The following is an 18,471-nucleotide window of genomic DNA, read 5'->3' on the forward strand; positions in this document are numbered from 1 at the left end:
CCCAACCCAACCCAACCCAGCCCGGCTCAGCCCAGCCCAGCCCAGCCCAACCCAACCCAACCCAACCCAACCCAACCCAGCCCAGCCCAGCCCAGCCCAACCCAGCCCAACCCAACCAAACCCAACCCAACCCAGCCCAGCCCAGCCCAGCCCAACCCAGCCCAACCCAACCAAACCCAACCCAACCCAACCCAACCCAACCCAGCCCAGCCCAGCCCAGCCCAACCCAGCCCAACCCAACCCAACCCAACCCAACCCGGGCCAACCCAACCCAGCCCAGCCCAACCCAACCCAACCCAACCCAACCCGGCCCAGCCCAGCCCAGCCCAGCCCGGCCCAACCCGGCCCAGCCCAGCCCGGCCCAGCCCAGCCCAGCCCAGCCCAGCATACGGCTAAAAATTAATGAGTTCCTGCATTATTGGCACTCCCTATCTGAGACAAACACATTACAACTTCATGTGTGTGGGAGTTTCACAAAGACAGAATTGGTCAGAAGGAAACTCCATCCAGGTCCCCGCAGCAAAGCCAAGGGGCACTGGCACCTGGGGGAGAGACTGGGAGAGACTGGGAGCCACTGGGAGCCACTGGGAGCCCCTGGGAAATTCCTGTTTGCTGTGCCCAGCCTCAGCTGGGGCACAGAGCTGGGAAATTCCTCTGCCAACAGCCCCAGGGACCTGCCTGGGATCTGGACTGAGATTACCCTGAATTTTCCCCACCTCCGAGCTCTCCCTGGGCCCGTTCCACCAGCTGCTCTCCAGAGGATTCCCTTTCCAAAGGGAACCTCTCCAGCACTCAACATGTGCATTCTTTGCTGCTGAAAATGTTCTGCTTTGCAGACACAACAGACAGAGGGAAAATCAGCCCAGGCTGAGCAGGAATGTCCTCGGTGCCCAGGGGAACTCGGATTTCTCTGTCCCATCTCCCCTGTCCCATCCACTGCCTTATTTGCAGAAATACTGAGACAGAAATCATTTCCATCCTACTGCATCCCCCCAGCTTTTAGGAACAGCAATTACAGGAGTCATGCACGATGGCTTTTGCCTAATAAATTTTTTCCTTTATACTGTCACAATCATTTTAAAAGCTGCAACACAGTATCTATTTTCATATGAATCAAAAGTATTTTGACTAAGATAATTATTTCCCATCTACTGAATATATCGCCAGTATTAAAAATTGACTGAGCTAGAAACAGAGACACAATGGAAGTTGATCTCCTCTTATGTATATTTCTGAACAGAAATAAATGACTGAAAATTGTCTGCCAGGTGACATTTGGCAGTCTGAGTGATCTATCATCAGGGAACAGTAGATTCAGTTTGGATTTAAGGACCCTCTTGCCCCTGAAGTGTTTCAGAGCAGAGGTTCTGGTCAGGTTCTAACCTGAGGCAGATGAATAATGAAGAATTTAGGAGCATCATCCATTCTCACTCATAAAGCTGAACAACGCTGCTGCTTGAGCACATGCTTGGGAAGGCATTTCTCAGATGCTTGCAAAGCTCTTTCAGTTCAGGAATCTGAAAAAAAACATGATATGTTTTGGGAAGCCTGCCAGAGTCATTATAAATAATCCACTGGTCCTGATAATTTCAATACAGCAGTTCCCTGAAACTCATTTCAGCCCGAGAACCTCCCTCTCCAGTAAACATTTTCCACTGCTCTTGTTGATACACAATATAAATTAGTTGTTTAAACACTCTAGAATTTTTGCATTTTACCAAACATTTTGGAACAGAAGCATTTTCGAAGCTGGTTCCTGGTTAGGTGCCACAGTTCCAGTCTCATTCCTCGGCTGCAAAGGCACCCAAAGGGACAAGAGTCCCCTGCAGACAGAAATTCTCCAGTTTAGCCTTTGCTGGGGGGCTGATCACACATTCAGAGCAGGCAGGAGTTGTGCAAACACACAAAATATGCATGCAGAGGTTCCTCTCCTCACTCATCCCAGGGATTTCCAGGCTGGATTGGAGCAGAGGCTGCCCAGCCCAGCTCCTGAGGTATCCCAGAGGAGGAAAAGCTGAAACCAAGCCCCGGGGAGGCTCTGTGAGCACATCCACACCTCTCTGCTTCCTCAAATTAAAGAGTTTTCTGCCCAATTGAACACCTCTGGTTTCCAGCTGGTTTCCTGCTGGTTTCCCACTCCTTGGCAGAGCGGGAGCTGGTGCTGGTGCCACAGCATCCTCTCCTGCTCACACACCCTGCAGAGCCCCCAGGTGCCAGCACACAGCAGCCAGGAGCATCCAGAGCGTTCCCCGAGGATCTGCTCAGGGAATATGGGGGAGGCTGGCAGCACGAGGCACTGGAGTAAAATCTCAAGGGTTTGTAAATTAATTTTAGCCGCACCGGGCACCTTGCAAGCACAAACACAACGTCCCCAGAGCTGTGTTTGGAGGAGGGATGTGTTACTCCTCGCTCCTCCAGTGCCACTAGCACGACACAGACGTGCAGGAGCTCCTCAGGAGCTCTCCTGGATGATTTGCAGCAAGGACAAACAGAAGCAGAATGGGAGAAGAGCCTGGTGCTGCCTGTGCACAAACACAAAACTCCCAGCCAGCTGCACAGGGAATAAGGCTAAAGGAAAGCTGCTCTGCCAGTACAAACACGAGGAGTTGTTAAATGATTCAAAGTGAGAGTAAGATATGTCAGTGTAGCCCCCTGTCTGCTGCAGACCCTCTGTGATCTAATCAGGAGATTGCAGGTGGGATCCTGCTGACCAGGAGTGAACATCAGTGCCAGAGTTCTGTAAAATGCCCTTACAGTGAACTGAGCCCTGAGTCACCCACTGGGACAGACACAGTTTATTTATTCATGGTGGGCACCCACATTTCCTCCAAAGCACCTCAGCTGGCAATAAAGGGACCATAAGGGGGTGAAATTCATGTTTTCCTCAAGCAGGGCAGATGAGGAAACCTTTAGCATCCCTTGGCAAATGGCACCAAACCCAAACACTCCTGTACCTGCTCCATGTGCTCGAGGGGAGCTGCACTGAGAGCTTTGAGAGCCACTTGGAACAGCAGCTCTGAGGCTTTTGGGCAATTCCTGGTGGCTGGCAGAGCCCTTCCTTCCCTGGGAGCACAGGAGGGGCTGCAGGGACAGGGACAGGCAGGGCTGGCAGAGCTCCTGGGCATGGATCACGGTCTGCAGGGCTCTGCTGAGGGCAGGGACAGGGACAGGCAGGGCTGGCAGAGCTCCTGGGAATGGATCATGGTCTGCGGGCATGCAGGGCTCTGCTGAGGGCAGTGCCAGTGCCAGGAGGGGATGCAGGACGAGGGCAGCAGGAAATGTGCCTTGCTGAGTGCAACCCCTGTGTGAATCCCTTTGGATCCAAGCATCTCTGAGGCCCAGCACAGGGGGAATTGCTGCTTGGGCTGGGTTCTTTGTAACACAGCTCAGGGACAGGTTGGGAAGCTCTCTCTGTAGGAAGGTGCTGCTCCAGAGGTGCAGCACTGAGAGTAATGGAGCTGTTCATGAGAGCAGACAAGAGAAGCAACAACAGAAATGCCTGCATCAGCCATAAATCAGCAGGGAAATGGAGCACCATGCACTGACAGGAGCATTGGGTCCTCCTGCAGGAAACCTCCTCACCTTGAGGGGCCAGAGCCGCCCTCAGTGCAGGCTCCGTGATCTCAGGGCATGGCAGCAATATTGCAAACAGCAATTACCTCCCACCCAAAATCATCCATGCTGGCACAACCCTCTTGGAAAAGCGTTTTTTGGCACTGGAAGCCATCAGGAGCCCCCAGAGCCATCTCTCCTCCAGATGAAGAAGAAGTCCTGGTGGGCCTTTTTGGACACACTCCAGCCTGGGGATGTTTTCCTGCCCTGAGTGCCCAAAATGAATGCAGTTCTTCAGAAGAAAGGAATTTATCCTCCTGCTTTGTTTGGGAGGTGAGAGGTGCTGTGAAGTTGAAATTCCTTGTTTGGCTGGCAGCACTGCTCCTGAGTGCAGGATGATGCTGGAATTATCTCAAAAAGCCAGGGAAACTGATAGAACAGGATTTCAATGTCAGCAATCAAAGGAACAGAAGGAAAAGCAGCCACAGGCTATAAAAGTAATGAAAGTGGGTTTAAAATTTTTCTCTGCAGCACTGCCAGTTCCTCAAGGAGCACGAAGCAGTTGATTGACTCTGGGAATCCTTGGCCAGGCCTCCATGCACAGCTGATCGCTGCAGAAAAGCTGCTGGGGCACTCCTGGTCACTGGCAGGGGCAGGGGCCAGCTCTGGCTCCCCCAGGAATTCTGTGCTCATGAGGGATGTGGTGAGACAGGCCTGAGGAGGGAAAACCCCATTTGCCAGAGCAGATCCAATATTGGCCACGGGCAGTGACCTCACAGCCGCTCCTCCCACTGATGCCCACAAAGTCCTTGGCCTCACCTGGACCTGCCAAGCCAAGTCCAAAGGGGGGAGGAGTCCTACAGTGGGTACCAAGCAGGCTGGAGGACATTCCTATCAACACTGACCACAATAATAACCATTTTCAGTCACTGTTGCTCAAAACTGGACTTGGGAGCTGCTAACTTGCAATGGAGAGTTGCACTCCTTCCACTCCTGTCTGTCTCCAGATGGAAATGGGATCCTGATCCAAACAGCACAGTCGGGGATGATTTATTGGACAGCAGAAAAACTCTGCATTAATCACACGGGGTGGTGCTGAGTTGTCCTTTTGTGCCTCCTCCTTTAGGATTGCTGTAACTCCATGGGCAGCCAGAACTCACAGGAAGAAGAGCTGGCAAGTGAAGGTTGCTGGAAATCTCCTCTGCCCCAGCCAGTCCTGAGAGCTCTTTACACAATCTTTTCTTTAAATCTCCACTGAACAGATTTACAACCTCCTGAGACTCCAGCTACTCTCCAGCTACTCTCCAGCTACTTGCAGGGCGATAGTTTTGTCTGGTTTGTTTGTTTTTTCCCCCTGATATCTAAAGTAATCTCCCTAATTGCACTTCAGCAAATTGCTTTTTGTCCCATCATTTGTGGTCAGGGGACAAGTGTTTACTGTCATCTTTGCAAATGTGTTTATACATTTGAAGACAGTTGCTGAGTCCTTACATTGTGTTTTCTTTTGCAGCTCAAATAATGAATCCCAGCCTTGCACAGCTTACATTCCCAAGGCTCTCGCAGTGGTGGCTGCTGTTCTCCCTGCTCTGCCTGCATCAGGGTGAGGGCAGTGCCTGGGAGCGGACAGAGAGCTCCAGCCCAGCCTGGCCAGCCCGACGGAACAGAAATAACAGAATTAACGCCTCTGATGTCTCCGCTGCTCCTCCTGCTCCTGGCAGCACTGCAGCCTGCAGCTCTGCCCGGGCTGGAGACCACAGCCAGAGTCTGCTCTGCAGCGAGTGGCCCTCACAGCGCTCCTCTGCCGGGCACTATTCCTCCTGTGTGGCACAGCACATCGTTTTGCCTCCTGCAGATTCACCCTGTTGAGTTCAGACGGGCTCTGCAGCACCTCGGGGACGTTTGAAAGCTCAGCCTGGCACCCCGTGCTGGAATCACTGCCCATGTTCTAGAAATGCCCCCCATTCTGTCACCCAAGTTATCACAGAGTGCTGCCCAGAACTGGTCCCAGATTACTCCCTGGGAGACCCTGCTTAATGTGTCCTTCTCTTGGACAGCCAAGACTTTGCAAATGCAGGATTTTGTTAGCAAGCTACTACAGACTGTTGTACAAGAGCCAAAACTCCCGGACCTGTCACTGCGGCCAGTGAAACCAGTCACCTCCCTGCTACAGACAAAGGTGACAGCCTGCTCAGAAACCTTCCAAAGTCAAACAAAAATCCTGTGCACTATCAGGGAAAAGCAGCCCAGGCTGACAGCCCCAGTCACTGACAGCCCTCTACACAACTGCTGTTCAACAGCTCCGGCTGAGGAATATCAGCACGACTATTCCTGTGTGCCCACACAATCCTGAGCCACAGTCCGATTTAGTTTAGGGGGAGAAAAGAGGTGTTTTGCTAAAATTACCATAGTATAGATTTTTCATTTGTATTACCATAGCAACAAGGGACTTGGCTTGAAACGAGACCCCGCAGTGAAGGGGTGAAGGGCACAATGTCCCCCGGAGCAGACAGCCCTTGTCCCTTTGAGGTGGCTGTCCCCATCCCGCACGGAGGTGAGGGACATCGCCTGCAGGAAATTCCCTTCGAGAGCAGTGCCTCGGCAGGGAAGGGAAACCCGAGGCCAGAGGGGGCACGGCACCCACGGGGGCACAGCAGCACTCGGGATGGGAGCGCTCACTCCAGAGCCTGTGACAGAGCAGAGCTGCTGCTGGCCCCTTAACCCTGGCACCGAGATTAAACTCGCTGCTCTCAAGTGGAGATTACATCCACACAGAGCAACTTCCACCCAGATGTCAAACAAATGCCATTCTGAAGTAAAGCTAGGCAATATTCTCCAAGTCTGCGGCAATGACCCGGTGTGCCGATCGCTGCCGGGCGCTGCAAGGGTGCCCCGGGAGCCAGGAGCGGGCTTGGCTCTCCTGGAGCCTCCGCGCAGGTCGGGGACAGAGCTGGGACGGGATTTGTGCTGCCATGGACACTTGTCATCCCACTTCCCGGTCAGACGGCAGGGGCAGAGCAGCGGGCTGCGGGGTGCCGGGGCAGCCCGGGGTGCCAGCTGTGCCAGCTGTGCCAGCTGTGCGCGGGGCAGGGCTGCGGGGTGCCAGCTGTGCCAGCTGTGCCAGCTGTGCGCGGGGCAGGGCTGCGGGCGGCCCCGGGCCGGGCTGCGCTCCTCCTCGGCTGCGGGAGCTCCTCCTCCTGCTCCTGCCGCCGCTCCCGCTCCCGCTGCCGCGGCTCGTCCGGCGCGGGCGCTGCTCCGGTGCCGGTGCCGGTGCCGGTGCCGCACCATGCGCGGGGCCGGGGCTCGGCCGGAGCGCTCCCGTCCCGCCCCCGCCCGCGGCCCCGGCGCTCGGTGCGGCGGAGGCGCGGCTCGGTAGCGCCCGGTGCCCTCCCCGCCGCGGGCTCCGCGCTCGCCGCCGCCGCGGGCAACTCGCAGGCAAGTTCGGGCAACTCGCCCGGCCCCGGGGCGGCCACTCCGGGGCTGCCGGAGCCGCCGGAGCGGAGCGGGCAGCGGGCGGGACCCCCGGCTGCAGCAACAGGTCGTGTCCCCGGCAGGGATGGGAGGCAGGCGGCGGCCGGCACTGCCCGCCGGAGCCGGGCCGGCCGCGCCGCTCCCCGGCCCCGCTCGGCCGCTGCCCGGCCCCGCTCGGCTCCCGGCCCGGCCCCGCCGCGGAGGAGGCTGACGGCGCTCCGGGATCGCTCCGGGATCGCTCCGGGCTGCTCCGGGATCGCTCCGGCTGCTCCGGGCTCGCTCCGGGCTGCTCCGCCTTCCCCCGGCCGCGCCCGCGTCCCGGGCCGCACAGCGCAGGATGGAGACTCGCCTTTCCAATTTCTTCCGCCTTGCCTGATCCCAAGGTCCTTTATAGCTTTTATTTCTAAATAATTAAGGGATGGGGGTTATGTTGGTGGATTTACTGAGTTCTGCTCGTTGCTGACTGACAGACACATCAAGTGAACTGTTCTTGACAGGCGATGTCTTTCCGGTAGATTTCTTTTCATTGGAAAAGACCTGGGGAGGGGTTGAGGACAGGACGAGCATGAAAGAACTCTTCCATGACTACGTATCGTTATTTCGGTAGCAAAATATTTATCAATACAAGTTAATGTCAAATCTTTTACTTTTTCAAATTATGTTTTATTGCTATGAATGTGACTTGCTAAAATTTGTTGACATAAATATGTTTCACAGCAGGAGAGTAACTGCAGTTATTAATCCTAATGTGTTTCAAAACATTTTCCTGGGGGTATAAGTTATTTGCAAAGTTATTTCACTTCTGATTATTATCAATAGAATAAGGCTCAGCTCTATAAAACCAAACAGTGAGTAACATATTTGACATAATTCTCTTTGTAGGTTGTCATAAGATGCCACAATTGTCCAGCTCAGGGAGAGCAAGACAGAGCATATTTTTTTCATCCTATCTACTTTTCAGGAGAGTTTTACTTCATATTATCTGTTGACCTTTTTAAGTTCTACTTTGATTTGCCTGGAAGTGCAGTTTTGCAAGCAGAGCTGAAGTTTGAGACCTGTCCTTGGGCTGTAAAGAGCTGCAGGAGTGCAGCTTGAAGTGTGGCAGCAGGTACCTGGCAGTGAGGTACAGCACAGAAATCCTGTGCCAGGAGAGAGCTGAGTGTGGCACTGCTTGGAAATGCTGCCTGCTTGACTAAGGAAAGACTAAAGGAGGAGGGATCATTACATTGTTCCTGATGGAATTCTTTCCAAAAATTCACTGTATTCATATTCAACCTGCACTGAAATCTGAAACTTTTTTTAATGGCTTTTTATACTTAATTTACAAATGGTAAAAAGCAACAGAGATGAATTGCAGGCACTGGAATTGATAGAAGAGACATGGGGGGAGTTCTGCATCTTCTTTGCAGGCTTGTTATCATCCAGGCACAACTTTGAATTGTCTGTGCCGTGGAGCAGGAGCAGGACTCCTTGCAGGAGCTCTGATTACATCAGAGATGCACTGCAGAATTCAAAATACTGCAGCGGACACTGTGGGGGGGACAACACTTGCAGTGGAATTTTATCATGTTTCTCATGAGTTCTATTTCCTTCCCTCAGAAGGGCATCTTTAATAATTCTTTTCCCTTTGCCTCGGAGTCTGGCATCCTTCCTGCATTTTGGCTGCAAGTAAGGGCAGGACGGATTTCTAATTTGATTTCTTCACCAGAAAAAATTGATATCATCTTGTGCGGGACAGGCTTTTGACAATATGTCCTCTCTTACTTGCCGTGCACAATCCAGCCCTTGGAGTCACCCGGAGCCCTTGCCCTAGGCCAGTTATTCCCTGTTGCTGCAGGTTCTAAAAGCCAGAGCGATTCCCAGGGTGGATCATGCAGGGAGAGGCAGTCTAGCCCCAGTAAGTTTACAGAAGGTGAGAGTAAGGATGCTCAGAGAAGGGATTTGGATTTGCCCAGGAGGAGAGCATGCTGCCAGCTGGGCAGCCGGAGGCTGGGCTGGGCTTCAGTGAGCCCCAGGCACTCCAAGGGCAGGATGCTGCTCAGACCTTGGCCAGGAGGGCTTTTGCCATTGGGCCTGACTTAGCCAGAGCAGAGCAGAGGCTTTTTCTGTTCCAGCAGAGCCTTAAAGCTCACCTTGGGAAGGTTGGGGCTCTAGGCTGATGTGTTTGTCTGACCTTACATCGCTGTGTGTTGGCTTTGCTCCTGAAGGCATTTCTCACCAGCTGTCCCCAGTGCCATCAGGCTGCAGTGGAGGAAGAAAGCAGCTTGCTTGGGCTTCAAGCTCAACAGCAAGGAGTCGTTCCATTAATGAGGTCTCTCTCATCCTAAAGCAATACTGACCATCCTTCTGTCGAGGCACCCTCAGAAGGAAAAGAAGAAACACACAGAGAAATGCATTGGTTTATTTTGTCTCCTTTCTCCCTTCCTTCAAGTCAGGCCACGTTTATTATTGTCCTTATTCTCCTCCTACTCTTCCCCTGTAGATATGATGCTTCGTGTATCTGAGGCAAGGAACATGAAAATAACCCATGTGGAGCATCAGATCCTACGTGGGATTTGTAGGCTTGGCAGCTCTGGTTATGGCAAAGCAAGGAGCAACCTTTTCTGAGTGCAGCCACTCAGTGTGGCACACGGGGGATTCATTTGTCCGATTTGTTGTCTCACACAGGTCCAGGAGCTGGCAGCAAAGAAAGAAATCCCTTTTTCTTTGCTCTGCTCTTTCACAGTTGCTGCCTCAGGGTTACAGCGTGTGTCTGACACACGCAGAACATTTACATTTCCCTCTCTCCATTTCTTCCCATTGTGTCAACTGTGGATGCGCTGGGGGATCAAACCAGTGACAGAATGAGCTGCCTCCTCATTTTTCCTGGCTGAGATTCAGAGGATAAGTTGTTGCTAACCAACATCATCTGGTATTACAGAAGGGAAAATGGTTAACAGCTCCCACTTACCCATATCTTATATCAGTCATAATCTCGTTCTGTTTGGACCAGCCCTGCATTAGACGTGGCTGAGGCAGAAGGGAAAAGGCATTTTTAAATAAAACAGCAGTTGGTCTGGGAGATGAAGCCCTACATAAACATCCATCAGGTTTCCATATCAAACCATAGCTTGTACCTCAGGCATTTCTTCTACTGATCCACGGCGGGGGGTGGGACAAGATGAGCTTTAAGGTTCCTTCCAACTCAAACCATTCAGTGATTCTGGACGAGCGAGGGGTCAGGAAATAACTGTCCATCCAAAGCTGACCTGTTTGTAAGTGTGCAGAGAGCTGCTCCGTTCAGCCCAAACCCCCTGGGAAGCTCAGGGGCAGGACTGAGAGAGTTTTTCATTGAAGCATTGTAAGTACCCTTGCAGCAAGGAGAGCTCTTAAACCGATAGGCAGCTGTGCTTTGAGCCCTTTGCTGTTGTGTAACCATGGGTTTTCCTTCTTTAATAGGTATGTACCACTCCGGGTGTGGTTTATAAACCCAGCTTCTGAAAAGGAGGGTTCTGTGGCTCAGCAAGTGGCCCTAGCAGGGGGTGTATCCCTGGGGTGCACATCCAAGGGGAGGTAAGTGCAGCCAGGACAAGAACAAAACTCTCCTGAAGCAAATCAACTGGAATATTTATTCATTTCCTGTGAACCCGAGGCTAGAAAGCCAAAATAGTGGTGCATATTTAATGTCTTTCTATTGTACAATCTCCTTAATAAATAAATACTCTTACCCAGTGAAACTCAGGGACTCCATGCACTAAGCTGAGGATGAGTGTGCAGATAAAAGTCTTGGAGCGGTGCTGCACAGCCTCCTGTGGAGGAGCAGATTCCAGGTGACTCTTAAAGTGCAGTGACTTAGGGAGGGCAGAAGTTTGAACATTTCCAGCTCCTGAGTTTGATACCCAGCTGACCTCTGTTCTCTTCACTCCCTGGACTTTACGCCAGTGTTGCATGAGCTGAATTTGAACAGGATTTTCCAAGTTGTCATTAGAAATGTTTGGGTTCTTACAATCAGAGGTAAAGGCAGCTTGGCTCAGCACACTGCAAGGACAAAGCCCTATTCCTGCATGTAGGGTGTCAGTGAGAATTGAAACAACGTTCCAAGGTTTGTATGGAAATCCTGTCTTTCTTTGCAACCTTTTGTAAATGAGGCCATAAAAAGGGAGTTGCCATGTCATTAATTGTGTGTAAACTCTATACAAATGTTTGTGTGATCACCAATACAAGTGAGCTTTTTCCCCCCAGGTTGTTTCCAGTTGGCCTTTTAAAAATTAGTCTTGTACTAACTGGTTTTTAGAAGTGTGTATTTACTGAATTGCAACATAATTGACTTCTGTTTCTTTCTATATATTTCATGGGTGCTAAAATACTCAGAAGTTTTATGAGTAATACTTTAAAAAATTATACTATTTCATTTTCTACAAAACACACTTGAGTTCTGTGTCCTAATGTGCTACTGTCATCGTTTTTATACCTCCACTCTGAACCAGAAACATCCTGCCATGTGGAGGAATTATTCCTGGTTTCCATCTTTATCTGCTGGGAAGTGAGACCTCTGTATCTGAGACAGGAGAAGCCTCCGGTGTGATAAATATGCCAGGCAGAGCTCCTGAACCAGACACGGCCCCTGGCACGGGGTCAGTGCTGCCCAGCTGGACAAACCCAGCCTGCCCAGAAAGGTCTGACCATGCTCAGCCACTGCTGCTTCCTTTCCAACTGCTCTCATCATCCATAAGCGCTTTTGAGCTCCAACCACTGCATTTGCTCAAAGCCTGAGAGCAGCCTGCCGTTTCCTCACCCCCCGTGTCTGTTTTCTGTTCCAGAAGACACTTGCAGAAGCAGCGAAGGGATGCAAAGCTGTCTTCCAAGATGACTCTTATGCCTGGAGAAAATTCCGACTATGACTATAGCGCCCTGAGCTGCACTTCAGATGCTTCCTTCAACCACACGTTCTTTCCAGAGTCTGAAACCCTCAAGGGAGTGTTTTACCAAAGAGCCAGGCTAATCCACCCTCAGGAGGATCTCCTCAAAGGCTTCCACCCCGACGACCGCAAGCGGCACATCATTATCAACGTGGGGGGCATCAAGTACCTGCTCCCCTGGACCACGCTCGACGAGTTCCCCCTGACACGGCTGGGACAACTCAAGTTCTGTACCAATTTTGACGACATTCTGAACATCTGTGACGATTATGACGTGACGTGCAATGAATTCTTCTTCGACCGCAACCCGGGGGCGTTCAGGACAATCCTGACCTTCCTGCGGGTCGGCAAACTCCGGCTCTTGCGGGAGATGTGCGCGCTGTCCTTCCAAGAGGAGCTGCTCTACTGGGGCATTGAGGAAGACAACTTGGACTGGTGTTGTAAAAGGAGATACCTGCAAAAAATGGAGGAGCTCACAGAGATTAATGAGCGGGAGGATGACCTCCTAGAAAATGAAACAACAGGTGAAACAGTAGAGGAGACAAAAATTGGTTTGTGCATGAAAAAGTTGCAAGACATGGTGGAAAGGCCCCAGTCTGGCCTTCCTGGAAAGGTGTTTGCGTGTTTGTCTGTTTTGTTTGTAACTATTACAGCAGTGAACTTATCCATCAGCACCATGCCTGACCTGAGGGAGGAGGAGGAAAAGGTAAGTTAGCTTTCAGGATGCCAAGTGGTATGTGCTGGGAAGAGCAGAGCAAGTACAAGGTCTGAGGTTATTGACTTCAATGGGGATTTTGCAGCTGTCTTTAGAGGGAGGAAAATGTTGTGAAGCATATTGGAAATGTTAAATGACTCTTCAATTACTTGTAAGATAATTAATCACATCCAGTTTTATGTCCAAAGAAAATTCCCTTAGTGTGCACTCTGGTGTATATTACCTTGTTAGATTTTGTATTTGCTATTTAGAAAGCCTGCAATTCCCGAGCAATATCTTCTGTGCAATAAGCAGTGCCTTTCTAAGTTTTGCATTTAGCATGTTCCAAACTGCCGACGTGTTTCCCCATAGCAACAGCTTCGATTCCTTTAATATTTTGGGTTTAAAAAAACCAACACAGAAGCCTCCCCTCCTGTCACCGCACCAACTAAAACAGTTATTACCCAGAGCCGATTACAAACTCCTCCTCTTTCCTGCAGGGTGAGTGTTCCCAGATGTGCTACAATATTTTCATTGTGGAGTCTGTGTGCGTGGCATGGTTCTCCCTGGAGTTCCTGCTCAGATTCATCCAGGCCAGGAGCAAGTTCTCGTTCCTGCGGAGGCCGCTGACGCTGATAGACATAATCGCCATCCTGCCCTACTACATCACCCTGCTGGTGGACACGGGCTCCGAGGGCTCCAAGAAGCCCAGCTCGGGCAACATCTACCTGGACAAGGTGGGGCTGGTGCTGCGGATCCTGCGGGCGCTGCGCATCCTGTACGTGATGCGGCTGGCGCGGCACTCGCTGGGGCTGCAGACGCTGGGGCTGACGGCGCGCCGCTGCACGCGCGAGTTCGGGCTGCTGCTGCTCTTCCTGTGCGTGGCCATCGCGCTCTTCGCGCCCCTGCTCTACGTCATCGAGAACGAGATGGCCGACTCGCAGGAGTTCACCAGCATCCCCGCCTGCTACTGGTGGGCCGTCATCACCATGACCACCGTGGGCTACGGGGACATGGTGCCCAGGAGCATCCCCGGGCAGGTGGTGGCCCTGAGCAGCATCCTCAGCGGCATCCTCCTCATGGCCTTCCCGGTCACCTCCATCTTCCACACCTTCTCGCGCTCCTACCTGGAGCTGAAGCAGGAGCAGGAGAGGATCATGTACAGGAGGGCGCAGTTCTTGCTGAAAGCCAAGTCTCAGATGAGCAATGAGTCACAAGGCAGCGAGGTTTTGTTCACCACTCTCTCTACCGAGGCTAGGGACAACGAATGAAATTTATGTCACTGTTTCTTTTGCTGTCATTGTATCAGATTCCATCTTTTAATTCGCACCTTACAAAGGTAATCCTCACATTAAAACGAAGAGAAGGGGCTCGAACTGGGATCTGATGTGGTTTAAGAAGTCTGTTATTATGCTGTCCCTTCCCTCCCATATAATGTATAGGGCAGAACTTTCACTGAAATCATGCAGTGGGATTTAAGGAATTCAAACTTCTCTGGCAACAACAAAAAGAAAAAAAAAGAGCAACATATAGTTATGCACTTGACAGGCTGTTTTGCCATTTGTAATACACATTTTTCCAACCAAATCACAATGTACATAATCATTAAACAGGCTACCATTTTTCTTGTTCCTCTTGTATATAAATAATGTAAATACATCAGAATTAATGGCTAAATTGTCTCCCAGTAACACGCCTTAGAGCGTAATGGAAATAACCACAGATGTTTGTCCCATTGTGCTTTTAAAAAACGTCAAGTAAGATTTGTCACTCAGCACAGAACCAGCTCTTTCTTTGCCAGTCAGCCCTAACCACAGCAGAACAGAAGAATCGAGCTGTTTATAGTCTAACCTTGCTAAAGATGTAAATACTCAGAGCTTCAAAATTTAATTGATGTTACAGCATTGATCCCATGCCATCGAATGCAACATTCCAAGGAACAAAGCTTTGGAGTTTGGTAGCACTTAACGTTATTATCAAGAGGTGAGTAGCTGCAAACCCAGTGAAATATGCATGAGGAGATGCCAGCCTTCCCCACCATCTGTTCCCAGCTTCTCTCTCCTCGGCTCTGACAGGGAACTGGGAGGGGGCAACTGAAAGGGAACTGCTGGGCAAACTGGGGCCACCCCTTCCCACGAGCTCTCGCTTCTGTGGCACGAGCAGGAGCTCTGTGCCAGCGAGGGAAGAAGAAAATCTGAGCCATGGAAGGGCACACGGAGAGCTTTGTGCTTCCCTGTCCTCCACCAGCAGGGATCGGCGCCGGATCCACCTCACCTCTGCCACCGTCACACAGCTGGGGGGAACAGGGAGGGTTTGCAATGGGGCAGGAAAAAGCAATGAACACCTAAAGCACAAGCAGGTACTGCTCACCTGGGTGCAGCTCTGTGCTGGGCTCACAGGGACTCTCGGCTTTGGCACAGGTTTCTGTGCAGGTCCATGACACACCCTGGTTGTTCCAGAGGGAATGTCCCTGACTTGCAGAACAGTTCAGGAGAAAAACTCCAGACCTTCAAAAATAATTAAATCCACTTGTTTGATTTCAGGTGTGCTCAGAGGTAAAGAAAAGCTGATTTAAAGGGTTTCACCTATTTTCCGCTCTTTCCCAGTAAAATTACTGACTAGCAGTTAAGAGCTTGGGGAATTTAAAAGTCCCCATCAGAGTGACCAATGCTTCTTTGTCTTAATTTTCAGAAATACTATTTCTTATTGGCATTTCTGAAGCAGGTTGCAAGAAATGTCAGAATGCATAATGGCTTTATGGTTTAAATGAAGGCCCAGGACACAACATTGTCCTTCCAAATAAAGTAAAATCAGTTTCTCAGTCTGTGCTGTTTGGCCAAACCCACAGCACACTGATTTTCTGTTTAAATGTCTTTAAAATACAATTTGAAGCCATTCTGATATGCTTGTTCCTGAAGGAAAATTCCAAAACTTTTAAAAATGCACTTTACAAATAACTGGGGCTCTAGCATTCTCCAGCCTGTGGTAGGGAAATGTGCTTATGGAACATTACTGCAGAGTGCTAAAATATCTAGTCTAAACTCTTGGCAATTAACTCTGTGCCAAAGCTGCAAATGAACCAGCTTTTCACTCTTGTTCTTCATCTTTAATTAGAGTTGGACAAAAAACAGGAACATCGTGACAAAAAATTCTTCTCCCCATTTTTTTTTAATTTCAGAACTGTTTGATCATCTGGAGCATTGGCTCCAGCACAAGTGCTATGCATCTTCTACCTTTGTGTCAACATTCGTTATAAAAAGAACTGGTAATTAGATTAGTCCTGTGAGCAACAGTTGCTTATCTAAGCATGTGTTTGACAGGCTGAGCCATAAATAAGGAGCTGTACGTGAATATAAGGAGAAATCAAGACTTACCAAATAAAAACTAAGCTCATTTACATGTTCTGCCAGCTAATAAATGCTGTAGGGCCATCCATTTTCTCACTGTCTTTACATTAATGTTCATTTATTTCATGTATCACTTAATTTTTTATTCCCAAAACTAGAGCTTGATTCTAAAGCCCTTGTCCAATAAAAATGAAATAAAAACACCACCCTGGAGTTGGGTGCTGGTTGAGCAAAACTGTGAAAGCATCTGCTGTGCCAAGGCAGGGGCAGAGGAGCTGTCGGGGATGTGCCCACCCTGTGTGAGTTGTGCTTGGCAGCAGAGGCTTGTGACCAGCTGGACATGTGTGACTGAAGGGCTGGAACCACCTCCCTGGTGTGTCTTACAGGGGGAACTCTTGCTGTAGTCCTTGTGCTAAATAAATCAAGAAATCCAGCTCGGAGGTTTCAGAGCACAGCCTCAGTGTGAGCCCTGCCTGCTGTGATCCAGCTCTCCTGGGGGTCACAGTGATCACGCCTCTCTACACTCCATTAGCTGGATTTTTGGTCAAATCCATGCAAGTGATGGCTTGGCTCCAAAGCTGGCTGGTTCCTGTGGCACAGCTGAGGGCTGGCACTCCTCTTTGGCTTTAGCAGCACGTGCAGTCGCCAGGACAGCTCCAACCAGCACGGGGTGCTTGGCTGGAGCCAGAAGGGCAGTGCCTGTCTGCAGCAGGGGCTGGCATTGCTCTGGTTCCTGCTCTGGTTCCTGCTCTGGCCAGCTGGAACCCCCAGCAGGAGCTGGATCCTTGGGTTAATGAATGATGGGCTCTCCCTGCCTCTCCCTGTTCTCCTTCAGGAACACAGGGGTGAGGGTGGCACAGGGAGTGGGGCTGGGGCACAGCTCGGCTCTGAGCAAAGGAAATTATCCCCCTGCAGGAAAATCCAGGTGCAAGATTGAACAGGGACACCTCTTCCTTGCATGCTGTCCCAGGAATCACAATCACACCTCTTTGGGACAGAAATTTAACATATTTTAACAAAGAATATGTCAGTTCAGAAGAGAACAGGAAGGATCTGTAAAATCTGAGAAAGAAAAGTCCCTGTTGAAAGCAGAATTTCCAGGTAAGGTGGTACATCAAATTACTCTCTCCAAAATCCTTCCCTTCCCAGCCTCCTCCTGCCTTTAAACCAACACAAGCCCCTTGGTGGGTGCAGCACAGAAATGAAGGCAGGGCCACGTGGCTTCTGTCACAGCACACCAGAGAAGGTGAGCTGAAACCATTCCTGCTGTGCTAACATTCACTGCAGGTCAAGGTCCTCAAAAATTCTCTGTAGGGAACATTTAGAGCTCATCTCCATTTCACCCTTTACAATGTTCCCACTGGATTCAGTACCCCACAGTCAGAGGCTTCAGGAGTGCACTGAACAGTCAGAGGCTTTAGCAAAGTCTCATTAAACAAGAAGCTCATGCAGGGCTGAGTCACGGATTCCACGTCTGGGCAGGAAACCTGGTGTGCTCCATACATCCCTGGCTCGTGTGGGAAGAGTTTCACTGGGGCTCAGCCTGGATGCAAAAGCAACATTGCTGCAAAATTTCACACCCCTCTTTTAGGTTTGCAATGGGCTGAAAACTGGAGTAGATAATTCTAAACCTACATAGAGTGAATTGACTGTTTAATGATTAGAATTTAAATTAGAATAACTAGGAAAGAAACAATAAAAGAAGTGTCAAATGTGACTTTGAAGACCATACAGCAATCCCTGCTCACACCAGTCGGTGCCATCAACCTCTGCCCTGAGCAGCTGATTCTGTCTGGGGTGTCAGAGATGTCACCATGATCATAATCATCACTCACCATTTACTCCCAGGAGTTGGTACAATACTGCATGGCCCTTTTTTCCTGTGTTAATACTTCTGTTGGCTACCTCATGCAAGATTTGACAGTGGATTTAATATCTATTTATCCAAAAGATGACGGTGGGACCAAAATACAGAGAGGAAAAGATCCCAAGTCCCATGAGCTGGTGGCTCTGGAGAATCCCAGACACAGAGAGTGCAGCCCACAGAATCCCAAAGATCTGAAGGCATGGAACTAGAGCCATTCATCTGACCTCAGATGAATGTCACCCCGTCAACAAAAATGCACCTCAAAAGTTCTATTGCTACAGCAGAAATTGCAAACTGCTGGATTTACCCCCTCACCCCCTCTGTGGCATCCCAACCATCCCCTTCCAGCATCCCTGCTGATCTCAGCCTTCCTCACACAGCAATGGTCAGATCCAAGGGAGGTGAAGGCAAATGTGCTCCCTGAATGGAAGCAGCTCTGTGGAGTCCTCAGGACAGCACTCCTTGTCTGGCTCTGGTCACTCTGCAAAACCATACACCACTAATAAAGATACATTTCTACACCACAAATCAAGACAAGGAGAATTTTGTGTGCTGCCACCCTGAAAGTGTTCAGAGTTTGGCCTATTAATTTTTAACAATAAAACTAGTCCTCCCTCCCTTTTTGCTCATTGTTTTTCTTTGTCA

General features: G+C 50.4%; 1 protein-coding gene and 1 long non-coding RNA gene across 7 annotated transcripts; one reads left to right on the forward strand and one right to left on the reverse strand.

Annotated features, from left to right (window-relative positions):
- Window positions 1-1,205: 1,205 nt before the first annotated feature.
- Window positions 1,206-5,246, reverse strand: LOC121470957 (uncharacterized). Its single transcript, XR_005982308.2, has 2 exons — window positions 5,044-5,246; window positions 1,206-1,517 (listed from the first exon to the last, which is right to left on the reverse strand). It is a non-coding gene; the product is annotated as an uncharacterized lncRNA (long non-coding RNA).
- A 1,456-nt stretch (window positions 5,247-6,702) lies between these two features.
- Window positions 6,703-16,165, forward strand: KCNG1 (potassium voltage-gated channel modifier subfamily G member 1). Of its 6 annotated transcripts, none has more exons than XM_030288901.4 (5): window positions 6,703-7,403; window positions 10,459-10,572; window positions 11,487-11,675; window positions 11,823-12,624; window positions 13,113-16,165. In XM_030288901.4, exons 3-5 carry the CDS (start codon window positions 11,590-11,592, stop codon window positions 13,881-13,883), a joined length of 1,659 nt encoding a protein of 552 aa, XP_030144761.1. In that variant the 5' UTR covers window positions 6,703-7,403; window positions 10,459-10,572; window positions 11,487-11,589; the 3' UTR covers window positions 13,884-16,165. The 6 variants fall into 6 exon arrangements, with proteins under 6 accessions (XP_030144761.1, XP_030144764.1, XP_030144765.1 ...); XM_030288900.4 differs by having other exon boundaries at window positions 6,704-7,403; window positions 11,820-12,624; XM_030288904.4 differs by lacking the exon at window positions 11,487-11,675.
- The last annotated feature ends 2,306 nt before the right edge of the window (window positions 16,166-18,471 follow it).

Source organism: Taeniopygia guttata, chromosome 20, assembly GCF_048771995.1.
Source record: "Taeniopygia guttata chromosome 20, bTaeGut7.mat, whole genome shotgun sequence".
Lineage (NCBI taxonomy): Eukaryota > Metazoa > Chordata > Aves > Passeriformes > Estrildidae > Taeniopygia > Taeniopygia guttata.

Bases quoted from the DNA above. Each gene is read 5' to 3' on its own strand.
- KCNG1 (XM_030288900.4), top strand. From the start codon at position 11,590: ATGCCAGGCAGAGCTCCTGAACCAGACACGGCCCCTGGCACGGGGTCA. The intron at 11,676-11,819 runs GTCTGACCATGC...TTTCTGTTCCAG, and splicing joins AACCCAGCCTGCCCAGAAAG to AAGACACTTGCAGAAGCAGC. The intron at 12,625-13,112 runs GTAAGTTAGCTT...TCTTTCCTGCAG, and splicing joins TGAGGGAGGAGGAGGAAAAG to GGTGAGTGTTCCCAGATGTG.